Consider the following 27,257-nt stretch of genomic DNA (forward strand, 5'->3'; position numbering starts at 1 on the left):
GGCCACTTCCGGCGGAACTCCCGGAACCGGTTCCGCAACACTACTGGCTCAGATATGGTCTGAGTCTATTTAATGCCAACCTTTCATTATCACAAAAGCCGCGCTTTGATATGTCACATGCGTGGATTTGGTTCACTTTAATATTTGGCCACTTCCGGCAAAACACCCGGAACCGGTTCCGGAACACAATCGGTTCAGATATGGTTTGAGACTGTTTTCTTGCTAACTGTTCATCAGGTTATCGAAATTGCCGCAATTTGATGTGCCGCATGCATGGCTTTGGTTCACTTTTATATTTGACCACTTCCGGCGAGACATCACGAACTGGTTCCGGAACACAACCGGTTCAGATATGGTCTGAGACTGTTTTTTTTGCTAACTGTTCATCAGGTTATCGAAATTGCCGCAATTTGATGTGTCGCATGCATGGCTTTGGTTCACTTTTATATTTGACCACTTCCGGCGGAACACCCGGAACCGGTTCCGGAACACTACCGGTTCAGATATGGTCTGAGACTGTTTTCCTGCTAACTGTTCATCAGGTTATCCAAAATGCCACAGTTTGATGTGTCGCATGTATGTATTTGTTACATTTTTATGTATGGCCCCTTCCAAGGGTACTGGTCCGGAACACCTAAATGGCCATAACTCCGGAACGGCTGGACCGATCCGAACCATTTTCAATAGGAAACAATGGGACCAGATTCCGCATCGAATGACCCGTCGGCCATTAAAATCGGTTGAGGTTTACTGCCAAAAAGTGATGTGAGTTTTTTTGTACACATACACACATACACACATACATACACACACACATACACACACACATACACACACACAGACATCACCTCAATTCGTCGAGCTGAGTTGATTGGTATATGTGATTTGACCCTCCGGGCCTTCTATCAAAAAGTCATTTTTGGAGTGAACATATAGCCTTTCCAGTACACTTAGTGTACGAGAAAGGCAAAAAAACAAATAGTAAAAATAAATATCACAACAATTTCTAAAGTAATTCCTTGGTATTTTCAATGGAAACTTGCAAAAAAATTGGAGACTAAACTTCAAGTCATAAGGAAAATTGTTCACAACTCGAAACTCTGACATGTCGAGGAAACCTTTTCTTTTTTTTTTTTTGAAAAAGTTACCTGGTATATAAAACAATGTTATTTTTCAAAAGAAGATTATTCAGAGTTTTAAAAACGAATTTTCTGGAATTATTTTAATGCCATTCTTTGAAATGTTATTGAAAATATCGATAATAGAGATTATAGAAACTATATAGAATTTCCATAAACAATTTTAGGAACTTGTAAGAGCTTTCATTCTAATTTAAAAAAATGAAAAAAGCCCCTTACGAAATACTTTGGAATTAACGAAGAAAACCATTGTATTCCAACAATTTTCTGAACTTATTTCCTTTTTATATATATATTTTTTTTTATAGGACTTTTTGAAAAATTTTCATAAAAATAAAATTTTCTATCATTGTTGCTTTTTTCCATCAGGTATCTGCTGAGTAGGAACAATGCTTCAGTGAACTGGCTTCAACTCCCAAACCAGCCAGTAAAAACTCGCAATTAGTTCAATTTCTTTCGAACAGGGAAATTGTCCTGCTGATGACGCGATAATTCCGCCCATTAGAGATTTAATGAAACCTGTGAAATATGTGCTTCTTCCAACCAACGACTTTTGCTCGTTGATGATGACGGACGACACGACGACTTTCTATTTCTTCCTTGATCCAGTTCTAACAAGGCGTCGTCGCCATCGTCGTCAATGGATGCCCCACGTTCAGAGCAGAACTCCCGTGCTTAGTCAAATCAGGCGCTCAGAATCAGAATCAAAAGGAGAAGGAGATCTCCATTGTCAATCTCGTGCCTCCTCGTAGCTCGTGGTTCATTAATCTCGTTAATTACATGGTTCGCGTTGATGGAGGGCGAGTGAGCGCCGTGTAGCTCCTTAAGTTAGGCAATTTTTCAAACTCCTGTCGGTGGCTGGAAGAGGCTGAGAAAAAGTCAAGAATTTTCCATCATTAGAGCAGAAGTAGATGCAGTGGGAGAAGGTATTCAAGTGGGAGAATTTTAATTATTCGCCTCGCTGATCGTCATGTGCGATAACACCCGTTTCAACCAGAAGGACGGAGGCACTAGTTGAGGGAGAGGAATCAGAATTCTCCTGATTCCAGTACCAGTGAAGCTTTGGTATATTAAATTTTTAAATTTCGAAATCCTCATGTTTCCTTTGATGCTGGATATTCCGCAGAATTTCCCTTCAAAATTCCGAAGAATTTCCCTTGGAAATTCTGGAAAATTACCCTTGAAAATTCTGGAGAATTTCCCTTGGAAATTCTGGAGAATTTCCCTTGGAAATTCTGGAGAATTTCCCTTGGAAATTCTGGAGAATTTTCCTTAGAAATTCTGGAGAATTTTCCTTAGAAATTCTGGAGAATTTCCCTTGGAAATTCTGGAGAATTTCCCTTGGAAATTCTGGAGAATTTCCCTTGGATTCAATAGGAAACAATGGGACCAGATTCCGCATCGAATGACCCGTCGGCCATTAAAATCGGTTGAGGTTTACTGCCAAAAAGTGATGTGAGTTTTTTTGTACACATACACACATACACACATACATACACACACACATACACACACACATACACACACACAGACATCACCTCAATTCGTCGAGCTGAGTTGATTGGTATATGTGATTTGACCCTCCGGGCCTTCTATCAAAAAGTCATTTTTGGAGTGAACATATAGCCTTTCCAGTACACTTAGTGTACGAGAAAGGCAAAAAAACAAATAGTAAAAATAAATATCACAACAATTTCTAAAGTAATTCCTTGGTATTTTCAATGGAAACTTGCAAAAAAATTGGAGACTAAACTTCAAGTCATAAGGAAAATTGTTCACAACTCGAAACTCTGACATGTCGAGGAAACCTTTTCTTTTTTTTTTTTTGAAAAAGTTACCTGGTATATAAAACAATGTTATTTTTCAAAAGAAGATTATTCAGAGTTTTAAAAACGAATTTTCTGGAATTATTTTAATGCCATTCTTTGAAATGTTATTGAAAATATCGATAATAGAGATTATAGAAACTATATAGAATTTCCATAAACAATTTTAGGAACTTGTAAGAGCTTTCATTCTAATTTAAAAAAATGAAAAAAGCCCCTTACGAAATACTTTGGAATTAACGAAGAAAACCATTGTATTCCAACAATTTTCTGAACTTATTTCCTTTTTATATATATATTTTTTTTTATAGGACTTTTTGAAAAATTTTCATAAAAATAAAATTTTCTATCATTGTTGCTTTTTTCCATCAGGTATCTGCTGAGTAGGAACAATGCTTCAGTGAACTGGCTTCAACTCCCAAACCAGCCAGTAAAAACTCGCAATTAGTTCAATTTCTTTCGAACAGGGAAATTGTCCTGCTGATGACGCGATAATTCCGCCCATTAGAGATTTAATGAAACCTGTGAAATATGTGCTTCTTCCAACCAACGACTTTTGCTCGTTGATGATGACGGACGACACGACGACTTTCTATTTCTTCCTTGATCCAGTTCTAACAAGGCGTCGTCGCCATCGTCGTCAATGGATGCCCCACGTTCAGAGCAGAACTCCCGTGCTTAGTCAAATCAGGCGCTCAGAATCAGAATCAAAAGGAGAAGGAGATCTCCATTGTCAATCTCGTGCCTCCTCGTAGCTCGTGGTTCATTAATCTCGTTAATTACATGGTTCGCGTTGATGGAGGGCGAGTGAGCGCCGTGTAGCTCCTTAAGTTAGGCAATTTTTCAAACTCCTGTCGGTGGCTGGAAGAGGCTGAGAAAAAGTCAAGAATTTTCCATCATTAGAGCAGAAGTAGATGCAGTGGGAGAAGGTATTCAAGTGGGAGAATTTTAATTATTCGCCTCGCTGATCGTCATGTGCGATAACACCCGTTTCAACCAGAAGGACGGAGGCACTAGTTGAGGGAGAGGAATCAGAATTCTCCTGATTCCAGTACCAGTGAAGCTTTGGTATATTAAATTTTTAAATTTCGAAATCCTCATGTTTCCTTTGATGCTGGATATTCCGCAGAATTTCCCTTCAAAATTCCGAAGAATTTCCCTTGGAAATTCTGGAAAATTACCCTTGAAAATTCTGGAGAATTTCCCTTGGAAATTCTGGAGAATTTCCCTTGGAAATTCTGGAGAATTTCCCTTGGAAATTCTGGAGAATTTTCCTTAGAAATTCTGGAGAATTTTCCTTAGAAATTCTGGAGAATTTCCCTTGGAAATTCTGGAGAATTTCCCTTGGAAATTCTGGAGAATTTCCCTTGGAAATTCTGGAGAATTTCCCTTGGAAATTCTGGAGAATTTCCCTTGGAAATTCTGGAGAATTTCCCTTGGAAATTCTGGAGAATTTCCCTTGGAAATTCTGGAGAATTTCCCTTGGAAATTCTGGAGAATTTCCCTTGGAAATTCTGGAGAATTTCCCTTGGAAATTCTGGAGAATTTCCCTTGGAAATTCTGGAGAATTTCCCTTGGAAATTCTGGAGAATTTCCCTTGGAAATTCTGGAGAATTTCCCTTGGAAATTCTGGAAAATTTCCCTTGAAAATTCTGGATAATTTCCCTTGGAAATTCTGGATAATTTCCCTTGGAAATTCTGGAGAATTTCCCTTGGAAATTCTGGAGAATTTCCCTTGGAAATTCTGGAAAATTTCCCTTGAAAATTCTGGAGAATTTCCCTTGGAAATTCTGGAGAATTTCCCTTGGAAATTCTGGAGAATTTCCCTTGGAAATTCTGGAGAATTTCCCTTGGAAATTCTGGAGAATTTCCCTTGGAAATTCTGGAGAATTTCCCTTGGAAATTCTGGAAAATTTTCCTTGAAAATTCTGGAGAATTTCCCTTGGAAATTCAGGAGAATTTCCCTTGGAAATTCTGGAAAATTTCCCTTGAAAATTCTGGAGAATTTCCCTTGGAAATTCTGGAGAATTTCCCTTGGAAATTCTGGAAGATTTCCCTTGGAAATTCTGGAGATTTTCCCTTGGAAATTCTGGAGAATTTCCCTTGGAAATTCTGGAGAATTTCCCTTAGAAATTCTGGAGAATTTTCCTTGGAAATTCCAGGCAATTTCGGAGAATTTTCTTTGGAAATACCGGATATTTTTTTCTGGTAATTCCTGAGAATTTCTTCGTGAAAATCTGGACAACTTTTCCTGGAAATTTCGCAGAATATCCCTTCTAAAATCTGGAGATTTACCTCTGACAATGCCGGAGAATTTCCCTTGGAAATTCCGCAGAATTTCTTTTGGAAACACCTGAAAATTTCTCCTGGAAATTCCCGAGAATTTCCCTTAGAAATTCCGGAATATTTTCCTTAGGAATTCCGGAGAATTTCCCTTGGAAATTCCGAAGGGTTTCCCTTGGAAATTCCGGAATATTTTCCTTAGGAATTCCGGAGAATTTCCCTTGGAAATTCCGAAGGGTTTCCCTTGGAAATTCCGGAGAATTTCTTGTGGCGATTCCGCAGAGTTTTCCGTGGAAATTCCGGATTATTTCCCTTGGAAATTCTGGAGAAATTCTCTTGGAAATTCTGGAGAATTTCCCTTGGAAATTCTGGAGAATTTCCCTTGGAAATTCTGGAGAATTTCCCTTGGAAATTCTGGAGAATTTCCTTTGGAAATTCCGGAGAACTTCCCTTGGAAATTCCGGAGAATTTCCCTTGAAAATTACGGAGAATTTCGAGGAAAAGAAGGAGAAATACCTGGAAATTCAAAAGAATTTCCCCTGGAAATTCCGGAGAATTTCCTCTAGAAAATCCGGAGAATTTCTTTTGGAAATTCCGAAGAATTTCCCATTTAAGTTTCAGAGAATTTCCCTTGGAAATTCTGGTGAATTTCCCTGGAAAATTCTGGAAAGATTTCCTTGGAAGTTCCGGGAATGTTTCTTGAAAATTCCGGGAATGTTCCTTGGAAATTCCGGAGAATTTCCTTTGGAAATTCTGGAGAATTTCTTTTGGAAATTCCGAAGAATTTCCCCTTTAAGTTTCAGAGAATTTCCCTTGGAAATTCTGGAGAATTTATTTTGGAAATTCCGGAGAATTTCCCTTGGAAATTCTGGAGAATTTATTTTGGAAATTCCGGAGAATTTCCCTTGGAAATTCCGGGAAATTTTCCTTGGAAATTCTGGTAAATTTCCCTTGAATATTTTGGTGAATTTTCCTTGAAAATTCTGGAGAATTTTCCTTGAAAATTCCGGAAAATATCCCCTGGAAATTCCGGGGAATTTCCCTGGCAACTCCGGAGAATTTCCCTTGGAAATTCCGGAGAATTTTCCTTTGAAAATTGAAATTCCGGAGAATTTCCCTTAAAAATTGTGGAAAATTTTCCTTGGAAATTCCAGAAAATTTTCCTTGAAATATTCAAAAGTACAGCATAGACTCGTATAAATTACTCCCTCAGCACATTCCGAACGACTGGAATGAGTGCGGCTTGATACGTGAAAAAAGGCGCGAATCCATTTAATCGAAACAAAGGCTCCAACCGCGTTAGATGCTCCACGTTTAATAATCGTTAAGTGGGACGGAATGAGTTTGCCAAGCTTTCGTGCGTGTGTGTTTTCGCGGGATATATTATGAACGATGCTGGAGAGAATTCATTTCGTGTACTTTGCGAAGCGGAAAAAGGGGGATCCAGTGTGTAACATGTTTACCACGAGCAGGATTCGTGTGAATTACCCGAATTCGGCGTAATTAGCGTGCGTACCTGATAATGCTAGAAAACACCGAAATTGACTTTCTGCTCTGTTGCAAGGTAATGGAATTAACTCCGAAAAGGTTGTTAAATTATGCAAAATTCTTGTTGAGCAATACCTGGTCTTCCTTTCCTCGCGTAGGAATTTCACCGTGGAGAAAATGCCACTAAGCGCCCTGCTGTTTTCCATCTAAGCCTCGCTCTATCATTATTCGGCATTGTTGACGACAGTCACTCGTCAAATCGAAGTGATCCACCAGCTCAAGCTGGAAAGTGTTTCCCGGAATGGAAGCTCCAATATAGAGAGAGAGTGTTTTCATTAAACTGCCAACCAGAAGTTCCTAAGAGAAAATACTTCATGCTTACTTCACACTAATTTCCAAAAGACTAGAGCATTAAAAATGAAACTTGTTGTAAATAAGTTGTAATTAAGTTGAAATGCATTTATTTTGAATTAAAGGTTTTCTAGTCTCCTCAGGAGATGTCACAACAGATAAAATATTAACCTGTTAACAGCTTGTTGCTTTTAATTAACTGTTCTGTAACGGTTCTACAACAACGATAAAAATATTTTTATGTTAATCTCTACTTATGATCATCTTACTCCTTGATAGTCCCTACTTAGTAAGGGTCATCTAATTACAACATATTTGAAATAAACTTATATCAATACAGACGCAATTGTCTCCCGTGAACCCTTATGAAACCTTATAATAACTGAAGTGTAACAACCCAAGCATCACACATGTCATTTAATAGTAACGGCAGCGCAAGTTTTGGTTGTATAGAAGTTAATTTGACGTTATTCTAGCACTGTCTTAGGATTACGTTAATATACTTTCTATACAACCTAAAGTTGCATTACTGTAACACTTATATGGCATGTGCTTGGGAAGTTGTTTCAGAAAATCTTGGATCGCAGACCTCAATAAGTTTGAGAACCACTGTCCTGGATGCTAAATACAACAGCATGTCTCCTCCATGGCTCTTCCAGTTCCATGTCAGGAGCACTAATAAGAGCAAACACTTCCATGACCTCTTGAGACACGTGGCACTCGATACAGGTTGAAATTACTTGCTAGTCGGTGGTGGTGCGGTCATCGCAAACCGTGTCCGTAGGCTTGGCCTCTACCTGTAGATAAAATATAACGAAACGCCTACCTTTGCTAATTTTGTCACCGATCGACATGGAGCAAGTCACACGATGCGTTGGTGTCACCTTCTCTCCGCCCAACCATGCTGAGTAGACCCATATTTAATTAGATTGGAGCTTAGAACAGGCTCCATGAGAGCTACGAAGGTGAAAAAAAACAGGTGAACTGTTGTCTAATTAGACGATGTCAATAACAGCTAAGACCATTATTTGATAAAAACACTACCCAGAAAGGGCAGTGACTTCATTGACTTCCTTGACTCCTTTGGTTTCCTAATTTTTCAGACTTCTCGGATTTTTTTTCAGACTTATCTAACAATTCTATGGCTTATCCAGATTTTCTTACTTCTCTGGCTTTCTTAGCTTTTCCAACTTGGATGACTTCTCTATCCTCCTTAACTCTTCTGACTTCTCTGAAATTTCTGTCTTCTCCAAAATATATGTACATCAGACTTCTTTGACTTCTCTGGCTTCTCTTGCTTCTCTGACTACCCTGAATTATTTGAATTCTTCTGTTTTCTTTTACGTCTCTAATTTCTCTGACTTCCTTAACATTTCTGACTTCTCTGACTTCTAAGACTATTAGACTTTCCTAACTTCCCTGACTTTTCTGATTTCTCTGACTTCTATTTTTTTCTGACTTCTCTGACTTTCTTGACTTCCTCTTACTTCTCTAACTACTCTAACTTATTGGACTCCTCTGTTTTCTCTGACTTTCTGAATTCTTCCACTTCTAACTTCTCTGACATCTCTGATATCTCTAACTTCTCTGACTTCTCTGACATCTCTGATTTCTCTGACATCTCCGAAAACTCTGACTTCGTTGTCTTATCTAGCTTCTCTGACTTCTCTGACTTTTTTGACTTCTACAAAATCTCTGACTTCACTGACTTCTCCAATTTCTCTGACTTCTTTGATTTCTCTGACATCTCCGAAAACTCTGACTTCGTTGTCTTCTCTAACTTCTCTGACTTCACTGATTTCTTTTTCTTCTCTGGCTTTTTTGACTTCTCCGACTTCTCTGACTTCTCTGACTTCACTGACTTTTCTGACTTCTCTAACTACACTGACTTCTCTGACTTCTCTGGCTTCTCTGACTTCTGTGACTTATCCTACTTCTATAACTTCTCTGACTTCTCTAACTTCACTGAATGGTATGACTTCTCCAAAATTTCCTAAGAAAGTTCGTCTCTGGAATTTCCAGAACAAATTCTCTGGAATTTCCAAAGAAAAATTGTTAAAATTTCCAGGGGAAATTCTCCGGAATTTGCAGGGGAAATTCTCAGGAATTCCCTAGGAAATTCTATGGAATTTCCAGGAGGAATTCTCTGGAATTTCCAGGGTAAATTCCGGAGAGTTTTCCCTGGCAATTCCGGAAATTTTCCCCTGGAAATTCCGGAGAATTTCCCCTGGAAATTCCGGAGAAATTCCCCTGGACATTCCGGAGAATTTTACTTAGAAATTCCGGAGAATTACCCCTGGAAATTCCGGAGAATTTCCCCTGGAAAATCCGGAGTATTCCCTCAGGAAATTCCGGAGAATTCACCAAGGAAATTCCGAGGAATATCCCTTGGAAATTCCGGAGAATTCCGTCAGGAAATTCCGGAGAATTTCCTCAGGAAATTCCGGAGAATTTCCTCAGGAAATTCCGGAGAATTTCCTCAGGAAATTCCGGAGAATTTCTTCAGAAAATTCCGGAGAATTCCCTCAGGAAATTCCGGATAATTTCCACAGGGAATTTCCCCTGGAAATTCCGGAGAATTTCCCCTGGAAATTCCGAATTCCACTGGAAATTCCGGAGAATTTTCCCTGGAAATTCCGAAGAATTTCCCCTGGAAATTCCGGAGAATTTCCTCTGGAAATTCCGGAGAATTTCCTCTGGAAAATCCGGAGAATTTCCTCTGGAAATTCAGGAGAATTTCCCCTGGAAATTCCGGAGAATTTCCCCTGGAAATTCCGGAGAATTTCCCCTGGAAATTCCGGAGAATTTCCCCTGGAAATTCCGGAGAATTTCCCCTGGAAATTCCGGAGAATTTCCCCTGGAAATTCCGGAGAATTTCCCCTGGAAATTCCGGAGAATTTCCCCTGGAAATTCCGGAGAATTTCCCCTGGAAATTCCGGAGAATTTCCCCTGGAAATTCCGGAGAATTTCCCCTGGAAATTCCGGAGAATTTCCCCTGGAAATTCCGGAGAATTTCCCCTGGAAATTCCGGAGAATTTCCCCTGGAAATTCCGGAGAATTTCCCCTGGAAATTCCGGAGAATTTCCTCTCGAAATTCCGGTGAATTTCCCCTGGAAATTCCGGAGAATTTCCCCTGGAAATTCCGGAGAATTTCCCCTGGAAATTCCGGAGAATTTCCCTTGGAAATTCCGGAGAATTTCCCCTGGATATTCCGGAGAATTTCCCCTGGAAATTCCGGAGAATTTCCCTTGAAATTCCGGAGAATTTCCCTTGGAAATTCCGGAGAATTTCCCTTGGAAATTCCGGAGAATTTCCCTTGGAAATTCCGGAGAATTTCCCTTAGAAGGGAAATGGAAGGATAAATTCTCCGGTATTTCCAGGGGAAATTCTCCGGAATTTCCAGGGGAAATTCTCCGGAATTTCCAGGGGAAATTCTCCGGAATTTCCAGGGGAAATTCTCCGGAATTTCCAGGGGAAATTCTCCGGAATTTCCAGGGGAAATTCTCCGGAATTTCCAGGGGAAATTCTCCGGAATTTCCAGGGGAAATTCTCCGGAATTTCCAGGGGAAATTCTCCGGAATTTCCAGGGGAAATTCTCCGCAATTTCCAGGGGAAATTCTCCGGAATTTCCAGGGGAAATTCTCCGGAATTTCCAGGGGAAATTCTCCGGAATTTCCAGGGGAAATTCTCCGGAATTTCCAGGGGAAATTCTCCGGAATTTACAAGGGAAATTCTCTGGAATCTCCAGGGGAAATTCTCCGGAATTTCCAGGGGAAATTCTCTGGAATTTCCAGGGGAAATTCTCTGGAATTTCCAGGGGAAATTCTCTGGAATTTCCAGGGGAAATTCTCTGGTATTTCCAGGGGAAATTCTTCGGAATTTCCAGGGGAAATTCTTCGGAATTTCCAGGAGAAATTCTTCGGAATTTCCAGCGGAAACTCTTCGGAATTTCCAGCGGAAATTCTTCGGAATTTCCAGCGGAAATTCTTCGGAATTTCCAGCGGAAATTCTTCGGAATTTCCAGCGGAAATTCTTCGGAATTTCCAGCGGAAATTCTTCGGAATTTCCAGCGGAAATTCTTCGGAATTTCCAGCGGAAATTCTTCGGAATTTCCAGCGGAAATTCTTCGGAATTTCCAGCGGAAATTCTTCGGAATTTCCAGCGGAAATTCTCCGGAATTTCCAGCGGAAATTCTTCGGAATTTCCAGCGGAAATTCTTCGGAATTTCCAACGGAAATTCTTCGGAATTTCCAGCGGAAATTCTTCGGAATTTCCAGCGGAAATTCTTCGGAATTTCCAGCGGAAATTCTTCGGAATTTCCAGCGGAAATTCTTCGGAATTTCCAGCGGAAATTCTTCGGAATTTCCAGCGGAAATTCTTCGGAATTTCCAGGGGAAATTATCCGGAATTTCCAGGGGAAATTATCCGGAATTTCCAGGGGAAATTCTCCGCAATTTCCAGGGGAAATTCTCCGGCATTTCCAATGGAAATTCTCTGGAATTTCCATGGGAAATTCTCCGGAATTTCCAAGGGAAATTTTCCGGAATATCCAAGGGAAATTTTCCGGAATATCCAAGGGAAATTTTCCGGAATTTTTAGGGGAAATTCTCCGGAATTTCCAGGGGAAATACTCTGAAATTTCCAGGGGAAATCCTCCGGAATTTCCAGGGAAAACTCCCCGGAATTTCCAGGGGAAATTCTCCGGAATTTCCAGGGGAAATTTTCTGAAATTTCCAAGGGAAATTTTCTGAAATTTCCAAGGGAAATTTTCTGAAATTTCCAAGGGAAATATTCTGAAATTTCCAAGGGAAATTTTCTGAAATTTCCAAGGAAAATTTTCTGAAATTTGCAACGAAATTTTCCGGAATTTCCAAGGGAAATTTTCTGAAATTTCTCCAAGGAAAATTCCCAGGGGAAATTCTCTGGCATTTCCAGCGGAAATTCTCCGCAATTTCTAACGGAAATTCTCCGGAATTTCCAAGGAAAATTCTCTGGAATTTACAGGGGAAATTCTCCGATATTCCCAGAGGAAATTCTACGCAATTTCCAGTGGAAATTCTCCGGAATTAATAAGGGAAATGCTCCGGGAATTCCAGGGGAAATTCTCCGGAATTTCCAAGAGAAATTCTCTGAAATTTCTCCAAGGAAAATTCTCCGGAATTTCTTTATGGGAAATTCTCCTGACAATGATTTTGTTGCCCTTTTCCGGCTATACCAGTCAGCTAGTATGTCTGAAATAGACGTAAAAACTTGGAAGTATTTTTAGGCAAGAACAAGTTACAGCTCTGCAGAATAGAAAGTCAAACTGGATTCGAAGCACCACCCTAAACCGGATCCAGGGTAAATTCTCCAGGATTTCCAGGGGAAATTCTCCGGAATTTCCAAGGGAAATTCTCCGGGATTTCCAGGGGAAATTTGACTTCTTTGACTTCTTTGACTTCTTTGACTTCTTTGACTTCTTTGACTTCTTTGACTTCTTTGACTTCTTTGACTTCTTTGACTTCTTTGACTTCTTTGACTTCTTTGACTTCTTTGACTTCTTTGACTTCTTTGACTTCTTTGACTTCTTTGACTTCTTTGACTTCTTTGACTTCTTTGACTTCTTTGACTTCTTTGACTTCTTTGAAATCTTTGACTTCTTTGACTTCCAGGGGAAATTCTCCGGAATTTTGCAGAGGAAATTCTCAGGAATTTCCAGGGGAAATTCTCCGGAACTATCAGGGGAAACTCTCCGGAATTTCGACGGGAAATTCTCGGGAATTTCCAGGAGAAATTCTCCGGAGTTTTGCAGGGGAAATTCTCCGGAACTTCCAGGGGAAATTCTCCGGAATTTCGAAGGGAAATTCTCGGATATCTCCAGGGGAAATTCTTGGGAATTTCCATGGGAAATTCTCCGGAATTTCCATGAGAAATATTCCGGAATTTCCATGGGAAATTCTCCGGAATTTACAGGGGAAATTCTCCGGAATTTTCAGGAGAAATTCTCCGGAATTTTCAGGGGAAATTCTCCGGAATTTCCAAGTGAAATTCCATGGAATTTCTAGGGAAAATCTCCGGAATTACCAAGGGAAGTTCTTCGGAGTTTGCAGAGAAAATTCTAAATTTCTGATTTCTGATTTCTGATTTCTAATTTCTAATTTCTGATTTCTGATTTCTGATTTCTGATTTCTGATTTCTGATTTCTGATTTCTGATTTCTGATTTCTGATTTCTGATTTCTGATTTCTGATTTCTGATTTCTGATTTCTGATTTCTGATTTCTGATTTCTGATTTCTGATTTCTGATTTCTGATTTCTGATTTCTGATTTCTGATTTCTGATTTCTGATTTCTGATTTCTGATTTCTGATTTCTGATTTCTGATTTCTGATTTCTGATTTCTGATTTCTGATTTCTGATTTCTGATTTCTGATTTCTGATTTCTGATTTCTGATTTCTGATTTCTGATTTCTGATTTCTGATTTCTGATTTCTGATTTCTGATTTCTGATTTCTGATTTCTGATTTCTGATTTCTGATTTCTGATTTCTGATTTCTGATTTCTGATTTCTGATTTCTGATTTCTGATTTCTGATTTCTGATTTCTGATTTCTGATTTCTGATTTCTGATTTCTGATTTCTGATTTCTGATTTCTGATTTCTGATTTCTGATTTCTGATTTCTGATTTCTGATTTCTGATTTCTGATTTCTGATTTCTGATTTCTGATTTCTGATTTCTGATTTCTGATTTCTGATTTCTGATTTCTGATTTCTGATTTCTGATTTCTGATTTCTGATTTCTGATTTCTGATTTCTGATTTCTGATTTCTGATTTCTGATTTCTGATTTCTGATTTCTGATTTCTGATTTCTGATTTCTGATTTCTGATTTCTGATTTCTGATTTCTGATTTCTGATTTCTGATTTCTGATTTCTGATTTCTGATTTCTGATTTCTGATTTCTGATTTCTGATTTCTGATTTCTGATTTCTGATTTCTGATTTCTGATTTCTGATTTCTGATTTCTGATTTCTGATTTCTGATTTCTGATTTCTGATTTCTGATTTCTGATTTCTGATTTCTGATTTCTGATTTCTGATTTCAGATTTCTGATTTCTGATTTCTGATTTCTGATTTCTGATTTCTGATTTCTGATTTCTGATTTCTGATTTCTGATTTCTGATTTCTGATTTCTGATTTCTGATTTCTGATTTCTGATATTTGTGTGCTTCCCTTTCTATTTGCATGATTTCTAATAACCACAGCATTGTTAGCAATGCTTTAATTATCTAGTTTATCTTACATCGCAAATTTCCCTTGAATAGTAATTCGATCGCGCTGAGTAGTTGCTTGTGTCGCGACAGCGGGTTTTTATGTTTATTATTGTGTGTTTTATGTCCTAAATTTACGGGAAATTTTACTCACCTGACGAAGAATCCTAATCTTTATTGTTTTCATGTGACATTTGAGTGTTTTATGTAATTATTTATTGAGTTATTTGACGAAGAATATTTCACAAAATCCGAAAAACAAATTGTGGTGATAAAGCTATTGTGCAAAAACATATTGAGGTAAATGCCTCGTTGTGGAAGTGTTGGCGACAGCGTCGCCTGTGAAGTAGAAGCGAATGTGAGAAAGAGAGCATCGATGAAAATGTGTGCACGGTGCCATGAACTAATACTGGACTCGGATCAATATACTCTTGAATGTTTTGGTCGCTGCAAAGAAACGATCCACTGGGACTGTTTTCCGAATGGTACTCATGAGCACCTCGACGTACTTCGGCAGATGAAAAATGCTGTATACGCATGTGATACATGTATTGCATTGCATGAGTTCGACGATACAGAAGAGATGCATAAAAAAATGAATGAAGTGTTGCACAGCATGACAAAACTACAGGGTGTATTCGATTTTGTGGAAAGTTTTGATGAAAGGGTACGAAAAATCTTAAGAGAAGAACTGAGCGGAGTTGGAAAAAATTCTGCAGCTCCTTCAAATGACATGTTCCGGTATAATTTGCGTTCTACAAATAAGGCGAGGCCAGTTAGTAGTACTACAACATTGCCGCCGCTCAATAGCGAAACGGTGAATGTAAATAAGGAAGCTTCTTTCGCGGATGTAGTGAAAAACAGTAAATCCGTGTCAGTTTCTGAAGAGACTCCTAGAAGTGGTAGATCCAAAAATTTGGAAATAATTAACAAAGCGAGATCTACAGTAACACCGAAGAAACCAAACTCGAGAATTATTATTAAACCCAAAAACGGAAAAAATGCTTGTGATACTAAAAAAATGCTAAGTGAATAAGTCAAACCATCGAATTTCAAAGTTAAGGACATACATACCCGTAAAGACGGGAGCATTCTTGTGGAGATGCAGGATAATGCGGTTATGATGAAGTTGAAGCAGAAAATAGAAAATGAGTTATGTGACCATTGTGATGTTGAAGTAAACGATGCTTTGAAACCGACAATGAAGATCGTGGGAATCAATGAAGAAATGAACGAAGAAGAATTAAAAACAACATTGATAGATAATAACGAAGTTATGGAGGATGTGAAACACTTCAAGCTGAAAAAAATTGTCACAAAAGACAAGGATGTGAATGAAAATTATGATGCTATTATTGAGATTGACGCGAGAACTTTTCAGAAGGTTATGAAGCAAAAGAAACTAATATGTGGTTGGGACCGATGCCAAGTGGTGGACGCCCTAGACGTCGTTCGGTGTTACAGATGTAGTGGCTTCAATCATAAAGTTGGGAAGTGTACGGCAAAAAAGCAAGCATGTCCACGCTGTGCTGGTGACCATCCAGTAAAAGAATGCAATTCGTCTGACGTGAAATGCATCAATTGTGTGAGATCAAACTTGAGTGGTAACAAATCTAACGAGACTAATCATTGTGCATGGAGCGACAGATGCCCTCTGTATTTGAAAATGAAAGAGCGAAAAAGGCAATTAGTTGACTACAGTGAATAGCAATCACCGTTGCAGGTGTTGTATGGAAATGTAGCAATATGTAGCCATATAGAAGAAGTTAGGATCAGGGTTGTGCAGTTTCAGGATGGTTAATGTCGAACGACACTCGCTTTAACCATCACTTCATACGACAAACGCAGTCCATCAAAACATAATCGATTCACGCAAAAGCCACTCAAGCCAACCATCGTTCAATGCAGAGTCAACCACATCCAGCAACAGCGATCGTCTCTTGTTTTCGAACCACACGATGAAACACCGAAGCGAGTTTTTGTTCTACACTTTGCATTCTATTCATAGGGCGTGCTATGTTTGTGTTTGCTGCGCCATGCAATACTACTTAACAAATTGACCTTCATCCTGGCCCTTTCACATGAGAGTCACCCAGCAGTGAGTGACATAGCTCTGCGTTGGAACGACTGTTAAGAAGCGTTCGGTTGCTCAAGAGATTTGCGGAGAAAGAGCGTGGCGGCGGCATCCACCGTATCAATGCGTTCGGCTCGAATGTGTTCGTTAGCAACATAGAGACGGTCGGCTGTAGCGTTGATGGAGGAAGAAAGGCAATGTTGATGTTGCGGCTTTTTTGTGTTATGATGGTGATAATGCACAAGACTGGTTAGGATACTATTGAAAAAACGAAAACCTGTATTGGCTATACTAACAGAAACGCATTTAACTGAAGATCATGATCTAAATCAGTTTATGGTTCAAGGGTATGATATGATCAATTGTTTGTCAACATCGCGTCACACGGGAGGAATAACTTGCTATGTACGAGCTGGGACTAGATGGAAGGTAATTTCTAACGAGGCATGCCTCGGAAATTGGTTCCTTGCGATAGATATTACAATAGGAAGTACGTCTGTGATTTATGGTGCAGTGTATCATTCACCGAACGCAAGTGACGCCACATTTCTGCAGTATCTTGAAGATTCTTGGCTACCAAACGTTGTTGATGAGAAACGAACGAATGTGATAATTGGAGATTTCAATATCAACTGGATGAAGGTATGTAACCGGCGTGAACTAAAAAATGTTATGGACTCACTGTCATTGAGACAAATTGTACAATTTCCCACGCGAGTTAATGCAAGAAGTTGTACCATGATAGACTTGGCTTTTACAAATGACGATAGGATATCAGCGATAGATCTAAAGGATGAAAAAATATCGGACCATGAGACGATTGGATTGAGTTTCAGTACAAGAGATTATCAACGGCAGTCTACTATGATAAATGTTAGGAGTTGGAGACGGTACTCGAAAGAAAAACTCTGTCGCAAACTACAGGATAAAATGCAGAACTTTGATATGCTTGAAACTACCGATAAATGCGCAGATCTACTGAGCAATTCTTTGGAATCCGCTGTGAACGAGATGGTGATAGACAAGCAGATAGAAATTTATAACGATTGCGCCTGGTACAACGAAAAACTGCATAGAATGAAGGAAGCTAGGGACAGAGCTTATGCTGCATTTCGGAGGACAGGAGAATCTGTTGCTTGGAAATCGTATCAGCGGCTAAGAAACAAGTATGTTGCAGAAATGCGTAAATCAAAATCCGATTTCATCAGGAGGGATATTCAGGAATGCCAAGGTGACCCTACAAAGGTATGGAAGGTGCTCAAAAAAGTGTTACAACCAGTCAAAAGTCGTGATCCTGGAGTTGACTTCGGAGAAAGCTACGGAGAAATGGACGTAACAGACAAAGCAAACAAATTGAATGATTTTTTCGTACAAAGTGTAAGAACCATTCATAATAGTATTCCGGAAGTGCCGATGGTTGGAGAATGTACCGCGCATCCCCAACGTGATGGACAATCGTGGAGTGTGTTTCATATGGTCACAATTTCTGAATTAGAAAAAGTTGTAAAAGGGTTAAAAGTTTGTGGGGGTATAGACAATGTGAATACTAGAGTTTTATGGGATGCTTTTGAAACAATTAAGATCGATTTTTTAAGTGTGATTAATAAATCATTATCGCGAGGTGAATTTCCATCTAGGTGGAAAAAGTCTTTAATAGTTCCATTACCCAAAGTAGCCCAATCAAGAGATCCTGCGGATCGAAGGCCCATTAATATGCTGCCGCTGTACGAGAAAGTCTTGGAGTTGATTGTTAAAGAACAACTGTGTGAATTTCTCCAAAATAACAGCATCCTAATTGATGAACAATCCGGCTTTAGAAAAAACCATTCATGTGAATCAGCACTGAATTTGTTACTGTTGAAGTGGAAACAAGCAATCGAGGTGAAAAATGTGATTATAGCAGTGTTTATAGATTTGAAGCGAGCGTTTGAAACGATAGACAGAACAAAGTTAGTTGGGGCGTTATTCAAAATTGGTGTTAGGGGTTCTGTCTTACAGTGGTTTAAAAGCTATTTGACAGGCAGACAACAAGTGACTTTATATGAAGGTAAAAAATCTGGTGCTATTGATGTTGAACTAGGAGTCCCTCAAGGAAGCGTATTGGGACCTCTTTTATTCATCATTTACATAAACGATATCAAGGAGATCATGACAGATGGAAAAGTCAACATGTTTGCTGATGACACAGTAATATTCATTGTCGCCGAGGATTTTGCTGGAGCTTATAGAAAACTTCAAACAGAATTGAACAAAGTTAGTGATTGGTTGAAATTGAAAAAGCTTATGCTGAACGTTAAGAAAACGAAATATATGGTTATTACTAATAAAAGCATGGAAGGAAACATTCAACCGTTACGATTAGAAGAACAAGAAATTGAAAGAGTGGAAAGCTTGAAGTACTTAGGAGTAATAGTGGACGACAAACTTTCATTCAATGATCACGTGGACTACACAATTAGGAAGGCTGCCCGGAAATTGGGTGTTATTTACAGAATCAATCAATTGTTAGATGTCGAAACAAAAATAATGCTGTACAAATCGATTGTTGCGTCACATTTTGAATATTGTCCAACGGTTCTTTTCCTTGCTAACAGAAGACAAAAACGCAGAATGCAAAGAATACAGAATAAAGCTATGCGGCTCATATTAGGATGTACTCGAACAACCCCATCAGCGACTATGCGTGATTGGCTGCATTGGATGACTGTTGAAGAAAGACTCACTGTTAGAACCTTGGAGTTTATATTTAAATTAAAAAATGGACTGCTACCAAGATATTTGACGGAGATTATTCAGTACGGAACAGATGTTCATAATCACAACACAAGAACAGCGATGGATTTGCGACTTCAAAATTTTAGAAAAGCTGGAACTCAAAATAGTCTTTTTTACAAAGGATTCCAATTGTTTAACAGACTACCGGATGAAGTCAAACAGGCAAACAATCTTCATTCATTCAAGAGATTATGCGTAAGATGTGTTAAAGATAGGTTGATATGAATTATGATGGACATACGCGGGAGCCAATGAAGAAAACAAAAATCTGAGAAACAGGAAGCACAACAAATATCATAATGATAACTCGTCCAATAAGCCTCCCATCTACTAATGATGCGTATGGGGTGGTGGTGGGACCAAAGTGGCCCAATGGGACCATCATAGAAAAAAAAAAAAAAAAAGAAAAAAAAAAAAAGAATGCGTACTCTGTCAAGTTTTGCCATGCAACAAGAGCTAACACAAATACACAGAATTTCCGTTTATACATCTTTCTGTCGCAAGGCCAACGACTTCCTCGTTCTAATGGGCAAAATGATTAAATAAACAAATTTATTTCGCTCAAGCTCTGACCTGACCCGGAAATGCAACAACAGCTCATTGCTGTTGTTGCTACTGCAGCTGCAACACAGTCGTCCTTTCTTGTGCTCTAGCAAACGATGATGGCCCGGAGAGAAGTTTTCCCGGAATGGAATGTAATCCATTTGCTCCCACCGTGTATCGGAGCTCCTGCAGCAGCTTCTGCAACTTCTCATTTAAACTTAATATCTGCTTCCTTGCTCGTTTTTTCCTAGTCAACCACTACTCGCCTTCTGTCAGGGCTCGTGTCAAGGCACATAAATGTGAAACATGACTTTGTATCGACCATTTAGGAGAAACACCGGTAGTTTGCTCGGAAAGACGTCCCGAGTAGTGAATTTGCTGCTCAAATATTAATATATTTTTTTTATCTGAAAATTTTTCCATTTCTCTGGAAATTCCTGTATTTTTTTATCTAATAGATTTTTTATTAAAAACACTTTTGAATTCTCTTTGATTTTTCTTTAGAAACTGTTTAGATTTCCTTTTAGTAATTTTTCAGAACATTCTTTATAATTTTCTCTGAAAATTCTTTAGAATTTTATCTGGAAATTCTTTACAATTTTATCTGAAAATTCTTTAGAATTTTCTCTAAAAACTCTTTTGAATTTTCTCTGAAAATTCTTAAGAGCTTTCTTTGAAAATTCTTCAGAATGTTCTTTAAAAATTATTTAGAATTCTTTCTGAAAATTGTTTAGAATTTTCGCTGAAAAATCTTCAGAATTTTCTCTGAAAATTGTTTAGAATTTTCTCTAAAAATTGTTTACAGTTTAATCTGAAAATTCTTTAAAATATTCACTGAAAATTTTTCAGAATTTTCTCTGAAAATTCTATAGAATTTTCTCTGAAAATGTTAAATATTTTCTCTGAATTTCTTTAGAATTTTCTCTGAAAATTCTTTAGAATTTTCTCTGAAAATTCTTTAGAATTTTCTCTGAAAATTCTTTAGAATTTTCTCTGAAAATTCTTTAGAATTTTCACTGAAAATTCTTTATAATTTTCACTGAAAATTCTTTAGAATTTTCACTGAAAATTCTTTATAATTTTCACTGAAAATTCTTTAGAATTTTCACTGAAAATTCTTTATAATTTTCACTGAAAATTCTTTAGAATTTTCACTGAAACTTAGATTTTTCCCTGAAAATTCTTCAGATTTTTTTCTGAAAATTCTTTAAAATTTTCTCTGAAAACTCTTTAGAATTTTATCTGAATACTCTTTAGAATTTTCTCTGAAAATTCTTTAGATTTTTTTTTTGAAAATTCTCTAGAATTTTCTCTGAAAACTCTTCAGAATTTTCCCTGAAAATTCTTTAGGATTTTTTCTGAAAATTTTATGGAATTTTCTCTGAATTTCTATAGAATTCCTCCAAAATTCTATAAAATTTTCTCTAAAAATTCTATAAAATTTTCTCACAAAATTCTATAAAATTTTCTCTCGAAATTCTTTTGAATTTTTCTTGAAAATTCATTAGAATTTTCTTTAAAAATTCTTCAAAATTTTCTTTGAAAATTCTTCAAAATTTTCTTTGAAAATTCTTCAAAATTTTCTTTGAAAATTCTTAAAAATTTTCTTTGAAAATTCCTGGGAAATGTCATTGAATAATTTTTAGAATAACCTTTAAAATTCTTCAGGATTCTCTTTGAAAGTTCTTCAAAATGTTCTCTGAAATTAAACAACATTTTTTTTCAGAAAATTCTTTGAAATTTCTACTGAAAATTCGTAACCTCATTTTCAACAATTCATCATAATTTTCTCTGAAATATTCATCAGAATTCTCTCTGAAAAATCCTAACAATTTTCTCTAAAAATTCGTCTGATCTTTCTCTGAAAATTCATCAGATTTTTTTTGAAAATTTATCTGAATTTTCTGTGAAACTTTGTTAGAATTTTTCGAGAAAATGTTTTGGATTTTTTCTGAAAATTCGTCAAAATAACACTGTTTTCAACTCGGCCCCCAAAACCACAACGTGTCATTCATTTATGGTGAACTTTCTCATTTTACTGTAAGCGACCACGGCAGCCAACAGCAATCACAATAATAACTACACCATTACAAACGAAAGCGGCGTGGTGGCATGCCGTCAGTCTCTATTTCTCGGTTTAGTGTCATTTCATCTTCCGGAAGTTAACATCCAGCATCCTTTGAAATCACAACCTAGCCTAACTTTTTATCTCTATTTTAACCCTTACAGCTCGTCGGTGGCGAGTTCGACATGGAGCTGAACTTCGTCGTTCAGGACGCCCAAAATGTGAAACACATGCTCGAACTGCTGGACCACTGTCCGGCCAATCTGCAAGCAGAGGTGTGGAGCGTGTTCATTGCCATCCTCAAGAAGAGCGTCCGCAATCTGCAGGCCTGTACGGAAATAGGGCTGATCGAGCATGTGCTGGTGCGGCTGCCACGGGCCGAACCCATTGTGGCGGATCTGCTGATCGAAATGCTCGGGGTGCTGGCCAGCTATAGCATTACGGTGAAGGAGCTGAAGTTGCTGTTCGGTGCGATGAAGGCCATCAATGGGAAGTGGCCTCGGCATTCGGCTAAGCTGTTGAACGTGCTGAAGCAGATGCCGCATAGGAATGGGCCGGATGTGTTCTTCAGCTTTCCCGGACGGAAGGGATCGGTAAGTGTGTTGCTGGAATCTATGTAGAATTAGTAGTTCTCTAGTCGTATGACGGGACGTAATGTGATATCGTCAACCTAGGTCTTTATTGAGGATTCGCTAGTGAGATCACCCAACAGAAACCGGAATTCTTGCCAGAACTTCATTTGAATTTGAAACAGAGCTTCATCGAGAATTTTCCGCAGTCTTGTCCGAAGATTTGTCCAAGCCTGTCAAAATTTCTCCAGTAGTCCCTCGAGAACCTCTCTAGAAGTTCCACGGGATTTTCTTCAGGATTTCATCAGGAATACCTTCAAAAGTTTCTCAGGAATTCCAGGTATTCCTCGGATATTCCACCTGGAGTACCTCAGGAATTCTTTCAGATCCTCGAGAATTCCTCCAGAAGTTTGCCGAATTTTTTTTTTTCCGGAGGGGTCTCGGATATTCCTACAGGAGTTCCTCTGGAATTCATTCTGGAGTTCCAAGGGAATTTCTACGGGAGCTTTTCAGGAATTCCTTCAGAAGTTCCTAGAGAATGCTTTAAGGAGTTCCTCGGGAATTTCTCCGGGAGTTCCTTGGGAATTCCTTCAGAAGTTCCTCGAGAATTATTTTCGGAGTTCCTCGGAAACTCCTTCAGGAGTTCCTCGGTAATTCCTCCAAGAGTTCCTCAAAAATTCTTTCAGGAGGTCCTCGAGAAATCCTACATTAATTCCTCGGAAATTTCTCCAGCAGTTCCTCGGGAATCCTTCCAGGAGTTCCCAGAAAATTCCTTCATGTATTCCTTGGGAATTTCTCCAGTAGTTCCTCGGTCATTACTCCAGCAGTTCCTCGAAAATTCTTCCAGGAGTTCCAGGATTTCCTCGAGAATTTCTTCAAGGAGTTCCTCGAGAATTAATTTAAAGGTTCCTCAGTTAAGCCTCCAAGAGTTCCTTGGAAATTCTTCCAGAAGTATTCCACCAGGAGTTCCTCGGGAATTCACTCTGGAGTTCTAAAGGAATTTCTCCGGGAGTTCCTAGGGAATTCCTTCAGAAGTTCTTCGAGAATTCTTTTAGGAGTTCCTCGGGAATTCCTCCAGGAGTTCTTCAAACATTCTTTCAGAAGTTCCATGAGAAATTCCACATTAATTCCTCGGAAATTTCTCCAGCAGTTTCTCGGGAATCCTTCTAGGAGTTCCCAGAAAATTCCTTCATGTATTCCTCGGGAATTTCTCCGGGAGTTTTTTGGGATTCCTCCAGAAGTCACTCGGGAATTCTTCCAGAATTCATCGGGAATTTCTTCACGAGTTCCTCGAGAATTCCACCAGAAGTTCCTCGAGAATCCCTTCAAGGAGTTCCTCGGGAATTCCACTGGAGCTCCTTGGGAATTCCTCTACAATTTCCTCAGGAATTCCTGCCCTCCAAGAGTTCCTCGGAAATTCTCCCAGAAGTTCTTCAGGAATTCCACCAGAAATTCCTCAGGAATCCCACTAGGAGTTTCTCGGGAATTCATACTGGAGTTGCAAGGGATTTTTTCCGGGAGTTCCTCGAAAATTACTTCAGAAGCTTTTCGGGAATTCTTTAGATGTTCCTTGAGAATTCTTTTAAGAGTTCCACGGGAATTTCTGCAGGAGTTCCTCGAGAATTCTTCCAGGAGTTCCTCGGAAAATTCTACATGAATTCCTCGGAATTTTCTCCAAAAGATACTCAGGCATTCCTCCAGAAGTTTGTTAACATCTTTTCCAGGAGTTCCACAGGAGTTTCTTAGGAATCCCTCTATGAGATCCTCTAGAATTCCCATAGGAGTTGCTAGAAAATTCCTTTGAAAATTGATCCATGCATTCCTCTGAATTCTTCTAGGAATTCCTCCTGGAATTCATCGGATTTTTTTCCAGGAGTTTTTTTTTGGGAATTTTTCCCTCTAGGAGTTAGGGAAGTGGAACCATCTCGGCATGGGTCCTATTTTGAGCACTTTTCTGCTATAACTCAGCCAATTCTTGTGGAGCCTCGTAGCCGTGCGGTTAGGGTCACCACGCTTCTAATTGCACCATGCTATGGGGTGAGGGTTCGATTCCCGCTCCGGGCGATGAAACTTTTCGTGAGAATAGTTTCTTCTCCGCATCCACTGGTGCATGCTTCGTGTGTCCCTTGTCTAGTGTTAAGTTTCATTCAGTCTGTGCAGCCTCTGGCTGAAGACGGTGTCCGCGTCCTTTTTTTTATTCTTTAACAATTGACACATTTTTTGGAATGCGATGAGATACGTATAGTATCTAGCCGTGTACAAAATTTCAAGTCAATTGGTTTGGAATTGACTGAGTTATAGCAAAGAGTGCCCAAAATACCGGCCGCTGCCCAAGTGGTTCGCTACCCTATTCGGAAATTTCTCCTCTTTCTCGGAAATCCTTCAAGAGATTATCAGGTATGCCTCTAAGAGAACATCTCCAAGGAGTTTCGGAAATTCCTCCAGGAGTTTCTTGATTATTCTCAGAGGAGTTTTTGTTTTAGGGAATTTCTCTAGGAACTTCTTGGAAATTCCACCAGAAGTTCATCGAGAATCCTTCTAGCATTTTCTCATAAATTCTTCCAGAATATTCTCAGGAAATGCTTCAGGAGTTTACCACAAATTCATCTGGATATACCTATGAATACCTCCAAGAAGAGGAATTCCCGAGGAACTGCCGGAAAAGAACATCGAAAAACTATGAAGAACTGCTCTCGGAATTCTTGGAGGGATTCCCGAGAAACATGTAACTACTCGGAAAATTCCCGAGGAATCCCAAGAAGGAACCCCTGGAGGTTTTCCCGAGAATTTTTTGAAGGAATTCCTGAAGGGATTCTCGATGACCTTTTGGAGTAATTTCTTAGGAACTCCTGCAAGAATTTCCGAAGAACTTTTGGAAGGAATTTACCGAGGATCTCCTGTAGCAATTCCGGAAGGTCTCTTGAAGGAATTTCTGGGGATCCTTGGATGAATTCTAAAGGAACTCCTGGAGGAATTGTGGAGGATCTTTTGGAGAAATTCTCGACGATTTCCTGAAGGATTCCCATGGATCCCGATAAACTCCATGAGGATTTTTCGATGCTTATCAGAAGGAGTCCTCAAGGATCTCCTGGCGGAATTCTCGAGGAACTCCTGAAAGAATCACCGAGGAGCTCCGGGAGGAATTTACGAGAATCTCATGGAGGAACTGCCGAGGAGCTCCTGAAAGATTTCTTGGGAAAATTCTGAAAAAAAAATTTGCCAAACGTATAGAGTCCCGAGGGACTCTTGGAGGAATTCCCAAGGATCTTCAGGAGGAATTCTCTAAGAATTCCCGGAGATTGTCTGGAGGAATTCCCGAGGATATTCCTGCAGGAATTCCCAAGGATCTACAGGAGGATTTCCCGACAAACTTTTAAAGGCATTCAAGAAGAGATGAGATTCTGGAGGAATTCCCGATAAACTTCCGGAAAATCCCGAGGAACTCCGAAAGGAATCCCCAAGGAACTTCTATAAGAATTGCCGAGGACTTCCTGGATCTGCTGGATGAATTCTCGAGAAACTCCTGAAAGATTTTTCAAGGATCTTCGGGAGGAGTTCTCGAGGATCTCCTGGTGGAATTTCCAAAAAGCTTAAAGAGGAATCTCCGATGAACTCCTAGAGAAGTTCCCAAAGAACTCGTGGAGGAATTCACTAAGAGCTCCTTGAGGAATTCCCGAAGAACTCCTGGAGGAATTCTCGATGAAGTCCTGTAGGAATTGCCAAAGTACTCCTGTAGAATTTTCCTAGGAATTTGGAGAGGAATTCCTGGCAGAATTCTTGGGATACTCAACTCCTGAAGAAATTCTCGGGAAATTTAGGCAAGAATTTCGGAGGAATTCCTAGAGGAGTTCTCCAGGAACTTCTGGAGAAATTCCTCAGGTTCTTTTGGAGAAACTCCCGAAGATCTTCAGGAGGATTTCCTGAGGATCTTCTGCAGGACTTCCAGAGCAACTCCGGGGGGAATTCTCGAGGACCAATTTCCAAGGATGATCTGGAGGTATTCCCGAGAAACTCCACTATGAATTCCCAGGCGCCACTCCGACCACTATCTGGTGATGGTCAAACTACGCCCAAAACTTTCCGTCATCAACAATGTACGGTACCGGCGACCGCCACGGTACAACCTTGAGCGACTAAAACAACCGGATGTCGCCTCAGCATACGCGCAGAATCTCGAGGCCGCGTTGCCAGACGAGGGCGAGCTCGATGAGACCCCTCTAGAGGACTGCTGGAGTACAGTGAAAGCAGCCATCAACGACGCAGCGGAGAGCACCATCGGGTACGTGGAACGGAATCGACGGAACGAATGGTTCGATGAAGAGTGCAGAATGGTTTTGGAGGAGAAGAACGCAGCGAGGGCGGTAATGCTGCAGCAAAGGACTCGACAGAACGTGGAACGTTATAAACAGAAGCGGAAACAGCAGACCCGCCGCTATCAGGAGAAAAAGCGCCGCCTGGAAGAAGCGGAGTGTGAAGAAATGGAACTGCTGTGCCGTTCCCAAGAAACACGGAAGTTCTATCAAAAGCTCAACGCATACCGCAACGGCTTCGTGCCGCGAGCCAAAATATGCAGGGATAAAGATGGAGGCCTCTTGACGGTAATCTACCCCAGTCACAAGAAAAGCGACCATTTGGAATATGAGAACTTCAGGGCGATCACTATTTTGAATTCTGCCTACAAAGTGCTATCCTAGATCATCTTCCGTCGTCTGTCACCTAAAACAAATGAGTTCGTGGGAAGTTATCAAGCCGGCTTCATCGACGGCCGGTCGACAACGGACCAGATCTTTACCGTACGGCAAATCCTCCAGAAATGCCGAGAATACCAGGTCCCAACGCATTACCTGTTAATCGACTTCAAAGCGGCATACGACAGTATCGACCGCGCAGAGCTATG

The 27,257-nt window shown here is 39.5% G+C and overlaps 1 protein-coding gene across 21 annotated transcripts in view; it reads left to right on the forward strand.

Moving 5' to 3' along the window:
• LOC109397187 (neurobeachin) overlaps positions 1 to 27,257 on the forward strand; it is a 405,013-nt gene that overhangs the window by 245,216 nt on the left and 132,540 nt on the right. For all 21 annotated transcript variants that reach the window (XM_029877456.2, XM_029877463.2, XM_062844813.1 and 18 more), the window contains exon 3: positions 21,956 to 22,384. In XM_029877456.2, the coding sequence (XP_029733316.1) occupies positions 21,956 to 22,384 (429 nt within the window). The remainder of the gene's footprint in view (positions 1 to 21,955; positions 22,385 to 27,257) is intronic.

Source organism: Aedes albopictus, chromosome 1 (assembly GCF_035046485.1).
Source record: "Aedes albopictus strain Foshan chromosome 1, AalbF5, whole genome shotgun sequence".
Lineage (NCBI taxonomy): Eukaryota > Metazoa > Arthropoda > Insecta > Diptera > Culicidae > Aedes > Aedes albopictus.